This window comes from Pagrus major, chromosome 17, assembly GCF_040436345.1.
Source record: "Pagrus major chromosome 17, Pma_NU_1.0".
Taxonomy (NCBI): Eukaryota; Metazoa; Chordata; class Actinopteri; order Spariformes; family Sparidae; genus Pagrus; species Pagrus major.
In genome coordinates, this window is record NC_133231.1 from 20579456 (window position 1) to 20595927 (window position 16472).

The 16472-nt window shown below is 39.1% G+C and overlaps 1 protein-coding gene across 2 annotated transcripts; it reads left to right on the top strand.

Moving 5' to 3' along the window:
- Nucleotides 1-2847: 2847 nt before the first annotated feature.
- Nucleotides 2848-16021, top strand: znf384b (zinc finger protein 384 b). 2 transcript variants are annotated; one of them, XM_073484919.1, is made up of 12 exons: nt 2848-2990; nt 5037-5104; nt 5255-5477; nt 5935-6048; nt 7108-7250; nt 7336-7427; nt 8172-8396; nt 9876-10043; nt 10162-10240; nt 10350-10508; nt 10653-10784; nt 14826-16021. In XM_073484919.1, exons 2-12 carry the CDS (start codon nt 5039-5041, stop codon nt 15093-15095), a joined length of 1671 nt encoding a protein of 556 aa, XP_073341020.1. In that variant the 5' UTR covers nt 2848-2990; nt 5037-5038; the 3' UTR covers nt 15096-16021. The 2 variants fall into 2 exon arrangements, with proteins under 2 accessions (XP_073341020.1, XP_073341019.1); XM_073484918.1 differs by lacking the exons at nt 8172-8396; nt 14826-16021 and having other exon boundaries at nt 10653-11932.
- Nucleotides 16022-16472: the final 451 nt, after the last annotated feature.

Genomic DNA, 16472 nt, shown 5'->3' on the forward strand with positions numbered 1-16472 from the left:
ACTTTGATATTTTATTGGATAAAAACTGAACATATGCTTGCCAACTAAACATCAAGGCAAAAATGACTGGATATACAATAAACGGGTAAGAAGGCAACCTTTAAACATTGCAAAAATATATGCAGTAGAAAATTTGGGTTTTTTCTTAATCATGCACCAAGTTTGGAGAGGAATGCATGATACTTTCTGGTACTACTTCATTGTGAACATTTGGAGGGACCAGATTGCACGGTATCAGTTCCAATATCTGAAATAAATTTGCTGCAACCTCAAAGTGTGTTTTATTTGTTTTCTCTTTACAACAGTCCAAAACCCCAAAATATTCAATGTACTCCAATATTGGATGGAGAGACAGCAAACTGTCACATTTGGGAAGCTAGAGCCATTCATTTTTAGCCATTTTTGCTTGAAAATGGCTAAAGGCATTAACTGATTATTAAAATACTCAATTAGTTTTCTGTTAATCAACTAAACAAATAATTCACTACCCTGGTGGGTAAATTCAACCCTACTTGGACCCTTGGGCCCTGGGTCTTTAGGTAATCCACCCACGGAGTGACATGTATTTATAGAATTAATGTTGATAATTGTTCATTTGAGTGAATGAATTTGTCAATTTTAAGGATAACTTCACCAAAAAATGAAAATCCAGTCATTATGTACTCACCCCTGTGCTGATGATCAGTCGGGTGAAGTTTCGTAGTCCTTTAAAACATTTCTGGAGCTTCACAGCAAAACAACGTTGTAGCATTCTCTTAAACAATTAAAGTAGTCTCTGGAAGCCCCGAGATCCAGAATTGATTTGAAAAGATGTTATTTTCTCACTCAGGTCGAGCTGTTCAGTGTAACACGTTTTTTTAGCTTAGCAGCTCAAGCAAAGATTTTGACTTATAAAAGGGTGTAAATAATGTATTTTAAAATCAATTTTGATCTCAGGGCTTCTGGAGACTTGGAATACACCAGGTGAGCTGCATGGAGCCATGTAATGGTTATTTTTTGGTTGTTGAAGCCTCCATCTACTTCAGTTGTTAAGGAGAACGCTGCAACACTGTTACTATGAAGCTCCAGAAATCTTTTTGTGAACTATGAAACTTTACACAACTTTCCATCAGTAAAGAGATGAGTAGACTATCCCTGCGTTCCAATACCCATACTGCCATACTATTTAGTATGAAATATGAAATTTAGTATGACATGCAGCATGCGTCACATTCTGCTGTATGAAAGCCAGCATGCTTTTCTGGCTATTCTGACCCACAATCCTCTGCGCAGCGGAAGATATGTGTCATATGTCACGGTGTGTCACACAAATATAAATAAAGCTGAGGCAGCTCATTTTACAGAATGACAGACACTGCAATTAGAGATGAAAGCACGTCTAAGTGTAAGTACTAAGGCTGCGAAAAGACATGGGAGCAAGAGGGTCAAAGTTCAAGGAGCACTGTCATGACAAAGTAGTATGTCCCAATTGTATGTTGATGAAGGTTCTCAGTCATCCAGGTCATGGTAAATCTAGGTGCTGTATCGTAGGCAACTGGACTTGTTTCAGTTTCTGGAAGACGTGTCACTTCTCATCCAAGAGGCTTCTTCAGTTCTAACTAACTGGAGAGGAGTAGGCTGGCTTTTAAACTCTGCGTGGGTGTGTTCTTACAGAGTCATTAAGGACACGTGTGAGCTCTGAGTTTCAAATCGTTAGGGCCACTTGTGGGTCGTTGGTCAAACCGGCCTTCATGTGGGTTGCTAAGGTTAGGTGAGCCCAGGTGTGAATGGTTGTTAAGCTGTCTGGGGAGAGAACTCAGTACAGCATTGTACTGAGTTCACTGTGTTGACTACGATACATCACCTAGAAGTCCCAATTGTATGCATACAGCATGCAACAGTATATACTTTGTAAGGGCAGCTGCAGTATGTACTAAAAGTAAAAAGAAAAAGTATGTGATTCAGAACACACCCTATATTAACATTTTTGGGGGAACTTATCCTTTAAGGCACAAATCAATTTCATATACAAAAAGATAAAAGGTCAATACGATTGAGATAAATATGACTGATAGAAATATGTAAATAATGAATTTATATTTTTGATAAGGATAGTATAACAGTAATTATTTTATATTTTTGTATGACAAAGATAAAAGGCAATCAATATAATATTTAGACAAGTTTAGGAAAATTAGAGTATAGGTTAGACCATTAAGGAAAAAGATAAATTACCATTAAATGACTTATGGGGAAGGGATGGGATTAAATAAGCACTTATATACTTCTTCTCACAGTGTTTCGAATATATAGAAACAAAGTCATTGTGTGTTTGACATTATCTATTTCTTTATGCTATCATTGTCTGTAAATATGATTTTTTTTCTTGTCATTTGTTTTTGAACTTGAAATAAACATTTCAACCAATCAATTTTTATTAAACGCAAGGAATTCATTAAGTAACTTGAGGGTATAAATGACTGAACTAAGGGGAAAGTTTAGCTGTGATTTGAGGGAACAAATTATATTGGACTCTGTTACTTTCGACAGCACGTGAATGCATCACACCGGCTGCCCTGCCTCAACTTGAAGCTCAAACGGAACAAAGTAAACCCAAACAATCGAGTCCGGATGTGATTAAAAAAAAAAAAATCCGTGTAGCTTCACTTTTTAACTGTTGTGATGATACACACCAGCTAACAGAGAAGACGTTGATATTTTACAATTTTTCTTTTTTTTAAATCAACCGTCCCCCAAATTACAGGAAGTGACGTCACTACACACACTTCTTTTGTCTGACGACCTTATCCGGAGGAAGTGAAGCTCAGACGAGGCAGCTGCTTCACCGGAGGGAAAAAAAAAAAAAAAACTAAAAAAAAAAAAAAAAAAAAAAAAAAAAAGAGGGGGGAAAACTTCACTGGTTTGCAGGAATTTCGACCGATTTGGAAACTGTGTCCAACTCGTCCCGACCCACGACAGTTCCGGGGAGGGAGACGGAGTCGTCGGTACCGGTAAACGCCACCACTCTCCATGCAGTCGGTAGTAATTTTGAGTAGATTTGCATGACTCCGCTGCCGCCTCTCCACCCGTCTCCACAGCCGGAAGTCTGTGAGGATGGTCTATTGGTTTTTTTCTCTTCGCTTCAGTTTTTTCATCCTTTGGTTTTTTTTTTTTTTTCGCTTTGCTTGTTATTTTTTTTCCCCGAGCAGGAGGGCACTACAGACACCGCTGTCTGCTAGCTAACTGTATGTTAATCAGCACGTCGGGCCCGATTAACTACAAGATGCAAGGAGCCGAAATGGAGTCCTTCTCTTGAGCCACGGCTTGTTATAAACATTATCAAGGCCTACGTCTCATTTGTGGCGTTTCATAAAAGTTAGTATTATGTGGTGTTTTGTTGATCATTACGCGGGAGCCAACTTAAAGCTGGGAAGTTGAAATCCGCTGTGAATAACCCCAAATTTAGTTTGTGTCGTCACTGTGTGTTGGCACGATAGATCATCAAATCCTTCACCTTACAGCTGTGGTCCAGATAAGAAAGTGGAACATTAAATTACATAATGGAGGAGTATAATCTTTACTGTACACTTTTACAAGAGACAGTCTCAAGCCATAGTTATGGTGTTTTCCCATCATACCTCTTATAATCAGTTAGTTATTAAACCTTTATAATTCCTCTTATCAGTCAGTCTTTGCATCTCTTTATAACCAGTATGATCTTGACTGCTGGGCCCAATGCTGTACTATTTACAGCAGCCCCAAGAGCCCCCACACCTCCAGGGGCCCCCACACTCCTCTATGTGGTTATTTGATTAATATGACCGTTTAAAAGCAGATAATGTCGACTTATCACAGTAGAAAAAAACATGTGCGACTAGTAAGATGAAGGATGGCTCAGGTGAACCAGCATGCACGATACCAGCAGCCAAATGGATCGCTTTATCTTACAATACGATTCACTGGCTACACTGAATGTCAATATTTTTATTAATACATGCAGGCACTTCCTCATAACTCCTCGTGGTGTAAACTTAGTATGCATCCGTTAAACATTTTTATCTACAGGATTGTTCTGCTTTCTGCTAGTTTGGCCTTTTGGCGCACATAGACAAGTCGCAGTCAGTGCGTGTGTGTTACTAAGATTTTATGCTCTTCTTGCACATTGTTTCATTTCAGTTGTCAAATTCTGCGCAACAAACACCACAATGCAGTGAATAAATACATACACTTGTCAAAATTAGTAAGGGATGTTGGGATATTTAAGTGTTTCACTTGATTGTTTATTCTCTGACACATCTGAATATTTGTGTTTTGTGAATATTTATGGTCCCCAAAAATAATGCCACACATTTCATTTGACTTTTATTGCATATCCACGCACTTTACATATCCCAATATCGCTAACTAATAGTAGTAGTAGTAGTAGTGTAATTCCTGCACTTTGCCTTTATATGGGATTTATTTTGTATTCTTCAGTTGCACAGACATCATGATGTATCGTTAGATGGTTGTCTTGCAATGTATAAATTATCACAGAATCCGCATCGTGAACCGAATTGTCTCATGAGAAATTCTGTGATTCCCACTTCTAATCTGAACCTAATCGTGAGTCTGATAATGTTATTAAAGTGAAACATAAATTGTGCTTAATGACATAACCGCACTGTAAACCTGGGGTTTAATGGGGCTCAGCAGCTCACTTTTGCTCGGCCCCCCAACTAGGATAATCACATCATGGCCAATCATCTCTCAGGTTTCACTGGCATCCAACTTAGTTGATATATTCTTTATAACTATTTTTAAATCATCTGGGAGAAATGTGAGTCCCTGTTTAATTAACTTACATGGACTTATTGCAGTAGACTCTTACTTACATTTTCAATTGTTTCATCTTGTGTCACAATATCAGGAGGTAGTCTATTAAAGATCAAGAACCAAGCTCTAATTTCACCTATGTAATGACAGCTACATATTTGAGTATACTTGAAGAGTTCCACTTGACCAAAGTAATAACCTCTATGTGTGTCTACTAATCATAATTGGAAATGTCATTACAGAAATGATGGAAGATTCTCATTTTAATTCATCGTATTTCTGGTCTCCCATCCCCACAGTACCAGGACAGGTAAGTCCGGACAATTAAATCAAGAATATATATTTCCCTCAGACCTGATTTGAAAAACAAACTCATTTGAGGAGTGTTCTGCGACTACAAAAAGACACTGAGAGGAGAACAATCTGTTAAATCAAATTAAAATCTCATCCCTCCTGACAGATTGAGAATGCCATGTTCCTGAACAAGATGAAGGAGCAGCAGGAAAAGAACGCTAGCTTCTCTGCTTCCTCTGCATCCCACTATCAAACAGCCCTTCTCACCATTCCCACTCCTGGGACAAAGACAGATGGAGGAGGGCATGTTGGTGGTGTGGCACAACTCCACCCTCCTCACAGCAACCAGAACATGCTGTCTGTCCCCTCCGCAGGTATCATGACAGCAGGTGAGTCTGGGTCTTTATTAGTTTGAGGCTGTTTTAGTTTATTCCATGATGATCAATTTAAAACCAGGAGAACACCAAAGGCTGATCTAGGTCCTACATGTTTAGTTTTGAACATACATTTGCAGCAGTGGATTAAAACATTTAGTTCATGAGAACAAAGTGTGCTCTTAGCCCATCTCAGCACTATGGGCTAAGAGCGCACATTGTTTGTAAAACAAACTTAGGTAAAGTATACACCTCAATTTATGCTACAACCTCAGGTCTTCATCAAATAATGGAGGAGCAGCACCTTGTAGCACTATCTTAACACTTCCAGTTTAACATACGCAAATGTGTTGGTAATACACTTTAAGACTGAACAGTTTCCACAGTTACAACATTTTAATGTAATACTGCCTGTAGTCGCCTTTGTCATGTGTGATAATTTCTTTGTTTCTGTCCGTCACTTTCGGTGAAGCGGGTCTGGTCATCACAACTCCTCAGGGAACACTCGTCTCTCCCACCTCGTCTCAATCGTTTGTCTCGGGTCACCCAGCAACGACCATGATTGTTTCAGCACTCCATCCTCCAGGTAAAACAAGCATAATGACACATACCACATGAATATATGTTTCATATATGGTTCTGAAATGTAGCCGCAGTAGCCACAACTACTGTATTATTGAGTATAATGTCAATGCCTTCTGATGTCTGTGGCCGCACATACAGTAAATTTGCTTTTACAAGAATCAGTTGAACCACAAATTGTATTTTAAGTCAAAACTCAAGAGACCAAGAAAAATGTTAATTCTGCGTAATATACTATCGTTTTAGTGATTTGGAACATGATCAGACCTGGTGGGTGTCCTTTTTACTATGCCCTGGGCTTTGAGAGAGAAAATAAGATTAGATTTTGTTCAGTTAATGATATCTGTGAGTTATTAACCCAACTGAGCACTGCTCTCACAGATCACTGGTCTCTGGAGTTACACAGCAACTAAACCTGAAAATGAGCAGCTAATGATTTAATGCTTATCCAGTCTGAGCCATTAACTAATGCTTCTATGCCTTTAAGTGAACCAATTTCAGGAAATTAAATAGATATCTTCCAAGTGCAAGAGACTGGTATGTTTGTGGGTTTTTTTTGTTGATAACTTTAGCTTTTTGTTGGAAGTGTTATTCAGAGCTTTATGATTCTTTCAACATATATAATTCAACATTATTTAACAGATTATTAGTCAGAAATAGCCGTGTTTTTCACCTAGATTCTATGTCATTGGTTGTTTTAAAATGTTATGCCTCAACAGGAATTGTATTTTACTAAGACTGGCCTTTATCTGATAAAATCAAATTTACATTACGATTTATGATTTCTATACGTTCTATGTATTTACTCATTTAAATCCAATTACACCTGAAAAAGAAGAATAATGACAATAAAAAACTTGAGACCTCCTGCAGCCTGCTTAGATTTTGACTTTGATGTCAGCATACCTACAGATCAATGTGTAGAGGGCAGTTAAAAAACAGGAAGGATCATTAGAAACGTAAACAGCTGTACCACAGAGCTTGCAAACCCTCTTTCTAAAATCTACTGCGCGGTTCATGAGTATTCGCTCCTCTCAACCTGCTGCCGCTGATCCTGTTGTAGACAAAAAAGAAGGGGATGCGGCGTCGCATGTGGTCGTGATGCCAGCGCCCTCAAAACGAGGCAGAAAGAAGAAGACAACAGTGGCCAGGATCGGTCCATCAGGAAATGAAACGTTAATACTGGCTCATCTGGCCAGTGGCCAGGTAAGAAAATACAGAATAAAAAGAAAAATCTGACATGGTAAAAAAAAAAAAATCATCAGATAACTTTGAGTATTATTTTTGACAGGTGGCAACTTTGCAGCATCACCCTGGAGACCCGTATGAGCTGTCAAATGAAGATGAAGACCATGCGCCTAAAGATAGCACTAAAACATACAGGTACGGTGTCAAAATAACACCTCCTGTGCATCCCCATTTCTCCTCGCTCTAGCTGTGGAATGCAATCGCACTTGTTCCTCTGTGTCCTTTTGAAATCAGCATAGAGATGTTAAGCTTTTATAGATGAACTACACGCTGCTGGATATAAGCATTTGACACACACAGACACCTCCTGTAAACACACTTCACTGCATGTCCCGGCAGAACTTGCCTGTGTTTTAGTGGCAGTTGATTCTTTCTTGTAATGTATTTGAGATACAAATACATCAGTGCTTCATAGTCGCCCTCTCTGCCTCTGCACACACTGGAAATGAAATGCTACCTGTCCTCTACCGTCCTCTTTGTCTTTATATAGCATGCTCTTTGAGTTGTGAACTCTCAAGCACTCCTGCTCTTTCTCTTTTATTGTATCTACGTACCTTTCCCTGTCCGTTTTTACTGATTTCTGCCTTGACATCTTTCCCTGTTTACTTTTCTTGTATATTTTAATTTAACCCCCCCATCCCCTGTCTTCATTGTTTTATCTGATATCATTTATTTTCCTTTTTATTGTAAGTTTCATTTTCTATCATATCTTTCTTTCTTTTTGTGGTTCCCCTGTCTCCTTCCAACAACCATCATCTCCTTTTTTTTTCTTTCCTTTCCATCATCTTCTCTTGTGTCTCTTTTTCTGTATATGTGTCCTTCTTCTTCCTTCTTGTTCTTCCATCCCGCCCTCCCATTTCTGTGTCTCTCCGCCTGTAGGTGCCGGATGTGTGCGGCGACCTTCCTCAGTAAGTCTGACATGCAGATCCACTCCAAGTCGCACACAGAGGCCAAACCTCACAAGTGTCCTCACTGCGCCAAGTCATTCGCCAACTCCAGCTACCTGGCCCAGCACATCCGCATCCACAGTGGGGCCAAGCCTTACACCTGCTCCTACTGCCAGAAATCTTTCAGGCAGCTCAGTCATTTACAGCAGCACACACGGTACTGCAGACCCCCCCTTTCCCCGTAACCAATCCCATACCATATTCCCCTGTCCTGTTAACTTGTCCTGCCAAGAGCTTTTTAGAAGCCCAGACTCCTGTCTTCACCTTCCTCCTGGGGAAGAAATTGGAGAGGTGTGCAGATGCATATTTCACTGCCGTGTAGATGTTGGCTCGCATGCTACCAGATCCATCCAGGAGTGACCTTTTCAAAAAAATCAAAATTCAAATTACACCTTTTAAAGTTGGGCTCTGTCCATAAAAAGATTTTCCATAATTTATACATTAATCAGAATGGCCATTTGAAATGCATGGAGCTGTGTTATATTAATTGATGAGAATATTTGACCTTTTCTTTTCTTTTTTTCATTTGTGCGTGTGCACACAATACTTGCTTCTCTCTGTACTATCTGCATTGCATTTTCATCACATTTTCCTGCTTTACACACTCCTTTTGTCTGTGTTCTGTCATTTCTTCTGCCAGTGCTTCTTCAATAGAAACACACATACACATGTAGAAATACAACTTGAAATGAAGGTTTAATGAAAGACATATTTCCTTTGTGCTTCCCCATTAACCCATTGTGTGATTGTTTGGTATACTTCAATACCTTTTCTTTCCTTCTCCATTGAACGGCAATGGAAATCCTTTGCTGCCATGCTCTGCTTTCTTGCTCTCTGAAATCATTTTACAATCATCCTGTTGCTCTTCTTTGTCGCTGCAATCAAATTGATCGATTTACACTCATTTCTGGAGGCATGTTAGTCCAAACGGATGCATTTGTAAAACTTAAAGGTGCAATATGTAAGAAAAGTAGTATAAAACATTCAAAAATTAACCAAAATTATCGACAGGTCAAGAAACCACCGTTTTGACGCTATGTCAAAGCCGTTAATGTTCTGTATTAAAGAGATATCTACTGAAGTTAGCGTGCTAACCAGCTAGCCACGGTCCTCAAAAGCTAACAGTCGCTACAGTCATTTATGTATAAAAAGAATAAAGTTAGCAGTCACTCTGGTGATATGATGCCCCTTTTTGTTGGGAGTATGAATTCAAGGTGGCCAATTCTTACATGTTGCACCTTTTTAAAAAATGCAATTAATACATGTTATATTTTCTTTTTCTATTTTCACATTCCAATCATCTAGGGCAGAAGGATATGCATTAAAAGGACAGAGTCAAAATAATAATAATAACCCTTGCTTTGTTATTCTGTGATTGTTTGACACTGTATCAAAAGATAAAATTTAAAGAAATCTAAATTATTAAATTTAAAGGACATAAAACTGACAGCGCTTTCCTTGCAGCATAAGTGTGAAACAATGCCAATTTTTTGTCTTTAATGAACTTCCTGACAGGTTTTGATAAACTGAGGCAAGTACTTTGAATGTGTCAAGTACCGTATCATCTTTCTTTTTTCTCAGTCCACCTTTACAATCCTGTTTCTTTCTCTTTCACCCTGCTGTCTGCCCTCATCAGAAACCATACAGAGTCAAAGCCCCACAAGTGTCCCCACTGTACCAAGTCATTTGCCAATTCTAGCTACCTGGCCCAACATATCCGCATCCACACCGGAGTGAAACCCTACTCCTGCTCCTACTGCCAAAAGTGCTTCAGACAGCTCAGTCACCTTCAGCAGCACAACAGGTAAGTGAGTCACTGGTCTTGGGTTTCTCATCTGCCTCAGTGTCTCTCTGGGGTCAGGTTAGATCACCATGAACATAATAGGAGTCCGTTTATGTACATAAAAGTGCTTTTTATTCAGGATTCACACCGGAGATCGACCATACAAGTGTGCCCATCCAGGATGTGAGAAGTCGTTCACACAACTCTCAAATTTACAGGTGTGAAAGAATGTAGTTTTCGTCTCATACAGTAAATTCATGTAATGTGTTGGTTCTAATATCCGCTGTACTGTAAAACTACTTTTGTCCAATAACCATTCTTTCTCAGTCCCATCGGCGTCAGCACAACAAGGACAAACCCTACAAGTGCACCAACTGTAATAAAGGATACATAGATGCAGCGAGCCTGGAGGTTCACATGTCTACACACACGGTCAAACATGCGAGGATCTACTCGTGTGGTCTCTGCAACCGCACTTATACCTCAGTAAGACAAATGTCCATTTCTGAAGAATATTACTACATGAAATACTATGAATCGCCTCACTAGCATCAGACAACTGGCAACTACCTTGCACCGTGTAGTCATATGTCCACTGTTTCCCCTCTACCTATCCTCCCTTCATCTCAGGAGACGTATCTGGTGAAACACATGGAGAAACACAGCCCAGACCAGTTGACTGCACCGGCAGCACAGTCGGCACAACAGAACCAGAACCAAAACCAGGGCCAGGCAGAGAGCGCAGCTGGAGGATCGAGTCGAGCTGGGAGCGGAGGAGCAGGCGGAGGGCAGCAGGGGCAGAGCCAGAGCGGCTACCCCCAGACAGAAACCATTTCCTGTCCATTTGACATGCATCAGTATAAGACGGTGTCTGCAAGTGACATCCAGTACAAACCAGTCACTGTAGCGGACCTTACTTCCAACAAGGACCTCTGTCTCACTGTGTCAGCATCCACTATTCAAGTGGAGCACCTCAACTCTTAGGGGGGATGAAAAGGGGCTTGGGGAAGTTAAAATTAATTCGAGGATGGAAAGTCGAAGGATATAAGCAATACTAAGATAATACAAGAACTTTGGAACACACAAATGACTGTGCCTGGATGATGGTTTGAGACAGACGGGACAAACAACATGGTGACGCAGTATACTGAATGCTATAATTTTGATTTTATTTTTATCAGTTTGTCTCTTTTTTTTTTTTTCTGCCTTGTTTGATTAGGTTTTTTTTTCTTTTGCTGAGCTGTCTTGTCTGAGTAGAGAGTGCATGTAAAGGCTGCAATAAAATATGTTTCAGTCCATCACAGTGATGGTTTTATAAAGGGAAGACAGTCAAAGAGACAGTGCTTCTCTTTATTCTTGTTGCATCACCTCCTGCTCTTCCCTACAAATACAGCTTTGGCCACAGCAATTTATGGCCTCTCTGTTAATAAAATTGGCAGTTGACTGTGAAGGTAAATTTTTATACTTTCGTACAGAGACATCAGTGTTAATACCTCTACTATGTTGTAAAATACACACCCACAATTAAGTCTTTTTAACTTTAAAGGGGACATAGCGGTTATTTCCTTTTCAGGAATGAAAAAAAAAATCAATCAAGTATATATATATAGATATATACTACCAGTTTATAAAGTATGATTGTGTGTTTAAAGGATGTGGTAATCCATATAACCGAGACCTATTCGCAGGCCTTCACTACCTTCAGGGAAGTGACGAGCCAGTTCACATTTCATGTAATCCTATTGTACTGCTTTGTGTCTATGTCCTAAAAGTAATGTTATCCAAATGTGTTCATGCTATTGTACTTCCATGATGACAATGTTTATAAGACTTCTTTATGGACATACTGGCACATCTGAAATTTGTGTTTTTATTTTCAGTTTATAATACAATAAACCATCTGAAATATTTGTCATTGGCTTTTTTCAGTTTCAGTCTTAATAATACCAAATTGAATGTTCCTTATGTGTCACAGTGGCTTCATGAGAAGACTTTCATTCAGTGTTACTAAAAGATTTTAATCTGCTGATTATTTTTCTTGATTGATGGACAATCATTTGTGCATAAAATGTGAAAAAAAAGTGCGAAAATGCTTGTAAAAGTCTCCCCACAGCTAAGGATAACATTTTAGATGGCAGTCCAACAAGCAAATCCAGTCTATTCAATATCAATTATTCATATTTGAAAACTCACAAATATTTGATATTTTTGGCTCAGAAACATTGCTTTAACAACGGACCAATTATCAAAATGACTGTTGATTAATAATCTGTGAACTGAGTAGGTCTAATTGATTGATACACTGCTTAAGCTCTGTATACATTACATGTAAACACCTATTATATTTCCCAAGAACAGCTGTAAGCAGATAGATATAGATAACACCTGAAAAACAGATAAGCAAACACAAAGCTGCTTGCGTCTTAATTACATGACAATCATGCAACTGCACGTCCAGGTATATTCATTGTTTTATCTCGTCTGCTCTGCTGGAATGTGCAAATTTGCGAGGTGTTTACAAAAGTGGACTGTACCATTACGGAGAAGGGGGCTTACTGTCAGTTTAGCCAACAATCCTGAGGTCTACGTAAATAATGACACTTGGAATAAGGCCGTCTACTCGACTTCAAATGCTTCTAAATAAGATCAAAATTACCGTAAGCCAAAATGATCTCACCTCGTGCGATTTTGAAAACACTTAAATGTGGTCTCGTCCGCCATTCTCTGCAGTCTGCAGTGGATATGGCGTCACTGAAAAGTGTAGGAGTCGAGAAACTTCACCCATGTAAATAACGTCAATGAGAAAGCTGTAGGTAGCAATACACAGTACATAGCTATATATATTAAACAGCTTATTTTTAAGTATGCCCCGGAAAAAGCCATTTAGCAACAAACAGAAGAAGAAACAGCTACAAGTCAAACGGGAGAGGAAGAGAGGTAACTACATTGGCCGTTAGCGTTAACCATGCTATGCATGTAGAAATACAACTTGAAATGAAGGTTTAATGAAAGACATATTTCCTTTGTGCTTCCCCATTAACCCATTGTGTGATTGTTTGGTATACTTCAATACCTTTTCTTTCCTTCTCCATTGAACGGCAATGGAAATCCTTTGCTGCCATGCTCTGCTTTCTTGCTCTCTGAAATCATTTTACAATCATCCTGTTGCTCTTCTTTGTCGCTGCAATCAAATTGATCGATTTACACTCATTTCTGGAGGCATGTTAGTCCAAACGGATGCATTTGTAAAACTTAAAGGTGCAATATGTAAGAAAAGTAGTATAAAACATTCAAAAATTAACCAAAATTATCGACAGGTCAAGAAACCACCGTTTTGACGCTATGTCAAAGCCGTTAATGTTCTGTATTAAAGAGATATCTACTGAAGTTAGCGTGCTAACCAGCTAGCCACGGTCCTCAAAAGCTAACAGTCGCTACAGTCATTTATGTATAAAAAGAATAAAGTTAGCAGTCACTCTGGTGATATGATGCCCCTTTTTGTTGGGAGTATGAATTCAAGGTGGCCAATTCTTACATGTTGCACCTTTTTAAAAAATGCAATTAATACATGTTATATTTTCTTTTTCTATTTTCACATTCCAATCATCTAGGGCAGAAGGATATGCATTAAAAGGACAGAGTCAAAATAATAATAATAACCCTTGCTTTGTTATTCTGTGATTGTTTGACACTGTATCAAAAGATAAAATTTAAAGAAATCTAAATTATTAAATTTAAAGGACATAAAACTGACAGCGCTTTCCTTGCAGCATAAGTGTGAAACAATGCCAATTTTTTGTCTTTAATGAACTTCCTGACAGGTTTTGATAAACTGAGGCAAGTACTTTGAATGTGTCAAGTACCGTATCATCTTTCTTTTTTCTCAGTCCACCTTTACAATCCTGTTTCTTTCTCTTTCACCCTGCTGTCTGCCCTCATCAGAAACCATACAGAGTCAAAGCCCCACAAGTGTCCCCACTGTACCAAGTCATTTGCCAATTCTAGCTACCTGGCCCAACATATCCGCATCCACACCGGAGTGAAACCCTACTCCTGCTCCTACTGCCAAAAGTGCTTCAGACAGCTCAGTCACCTTCAGCAGCACAACAGGTAAGTGAGTCACTGGTCTTGGGTTTCTCATCTGCCTCAGTGTCTCTCTGGGGTCAGGTTAGATCACCATGAACATAATAGGAGTCCGTTTATGTACATAAAAGTGCTTTTTATTCAGGATTCACACCGGAGATCGACCATACAAGTGTGCCCATCCAGGATGTGAGAAGTCGTTCACACAACTCTCAAATTTACAGGTGTGAAAGAATGTAGTTTTCGTCTCATACAGTAAATTCATGTAATGTGTTGGTTCTAATATCCGCTGTACTGTAAAACTACTTTTGTCCAATAACCATTCTTTCTCAGTCCCATCGGCGTCAGCACAACAAGGACAAACCCTACAAGTGCACCAACTGTAATAAAGGATACATAGATGCAGCGAGCCTGGAGGTTCACATGTCTACACACACGGTCAAACATGCGAGGATCTACTCGTGTGGTCTCTGCAACCGCACTTATACCTCAGTAAGACAAATGTCCATTTCTGAAGAATATTACTACATGAAATACTATGAATCGCCTCACTAGCATCAGACAACTGGCAACTACCTTGCACCGTGTAGTCATATGTCCACTGTTTCCCCTCTACCTATCCTCCCTTCATCTCAGGAGACGTATCTGGTGAAACACATGGAGAAACACAGCCCAGACCAGTTGACTGCACCGGCAGCACAGTCGGCACAACAGAACCAGAACCAAAACCAGGGCCAGGCAGAGAGCGCAGCTGGAGGATCGAGTCGAGCTGGGAGCGGAGGAGCAGGCGGAGGGCAGCAGGGGCAGAGCCAGAGCGGCTACCCCCAGACAGAAACCATTTCCTGTCCATTTGACATGCATCAGTATAAGACGGTGTCTGCAAGTGACATCCAGTACAAACCAGTCACTGTAGCGGACCTTACTTCCAACAAGGACCTCTGTCTCACTGTGTCAGCATCCACTATTCAAGTGGAGCACCTCAACTCTTAGGGGGGATGAAAAGGGGCTTGGGGAAGTTAAAATTAATTCGAGGATGGAAAGTCGAAGGATATAAGCAATACTAAGATAATACAAGAACTTTGGAACACACAAATGACTGTGCCTGGATGATGGTTTGAGACAGACGGGACAAACAACATGGTGACGCAGTATACTGAATGCTATAATTTTGATTTTATTTTTATCAGTTTGTCTCTTTTTTTTTTTTTCTGCCTTGTTTGATTAGGTTTTTTTTTCTTTTGCTGAGCTGTCTTGTCTGAGTAGAGAGTGCATGTAAAGGCTGCAATAAAATATGTTTCAGTCCATCACAGTGATGGTTTTATAAAGGGAAGACAGTCAAAGAGACAGTGCTTCTCTTTATTCTTGTTGCATCACCTCCTGCTCTTCCCTACAAATACAGCTTTGGCCACAGCAATTTATGGCCTCTCTGTTAATAAAATTGGCAGTTGACTGTGAAGGTAAATTTTTATACTTTCGTACAGAGACATCAGTGTTAATACCTCTACTATGTTGTAAAATACACACCCACAATTAAGTCTTTTTAACTTTAAAGGGGACATAGCGGTTATTTCCTTTTCAGGAATGAAAAAAAAAATCAATCAAGTATATATATATAGATATATACTACCAGTTTATAAAGTATGATTGTGTGTTTAAAGGATGTGGTAATCCATATAACCGAGACCTATTCGCAGGCCTTCACTACCTTCAGGGAAGTGACGAGCCAGTTCACATTTCATGTAATCCTATTGTACTGCTTTGTGTCTATGTCCTAAAAGTAATGTTATCCAAATGTGTTCATGCTATTGTACTTCCATGATGACAATGTTTATAAGACTTCTTTATGGACATACTGGCACATCTGAAATTTGTGTTTTTATTTTCAGTTTATAATACAATAAACCATCTGAAATATTTGTCATTGGCTTTTTTCAGTTTCAGTCTTAATAATACCAAATTGAATGTTCCTTATGTGTCACAGTGGCTTCATGAGAAGACTTTCATTCAGTGTTACTAAAAGATTTTAATCTGCTGATTATTTTTCTTGATTGATGGACAATCATTTGTGCATAAAATGTGAAAAAAAAGTGCGAAAATGCTTGTAAAAGTCTCCCCACAGCTAAGGATAACATTTTAGATGGCAGTCCAACAAGCAAATCCAGTCTATTCAATATCAATTATTCATATTTGAAAACTCACAAATATTTGATATTTTTGGCTCAGAAACATTGCTTTAACAACGGACCAATTATCAAAATGACTGTTGATTAATAATCTGTGAACTGAGTAGGTCTAATTGATTGATACACTGCTTAAGCTCTGTATACATTACATGTAAACACCTATTATATTTCCCAAGAACAGCTG

Coding starts and splice junctions, on each gene's coding strand:
- znf384b (XM_073484919.1), top strand. CDS start 5,039: ATGATGGAAGATTCTCATTTTAATTCATCGTATTTCTGGTCTCCCATC. Junction 6,049..7,107: donor TTCAGCACTCCATCCTCCAG/GTAAAACAAGCA, acceptor ATCCTGTTGTAG/ACAAAAAAGAAGGGGATGCG. Junction 10,241..10,349: donor CACAACTCTCAAATTTACAG/GTGTGAAAGAAT, acceptor ATTCTTTCTCAG/TCCCATCGGCGTCAGCACAA.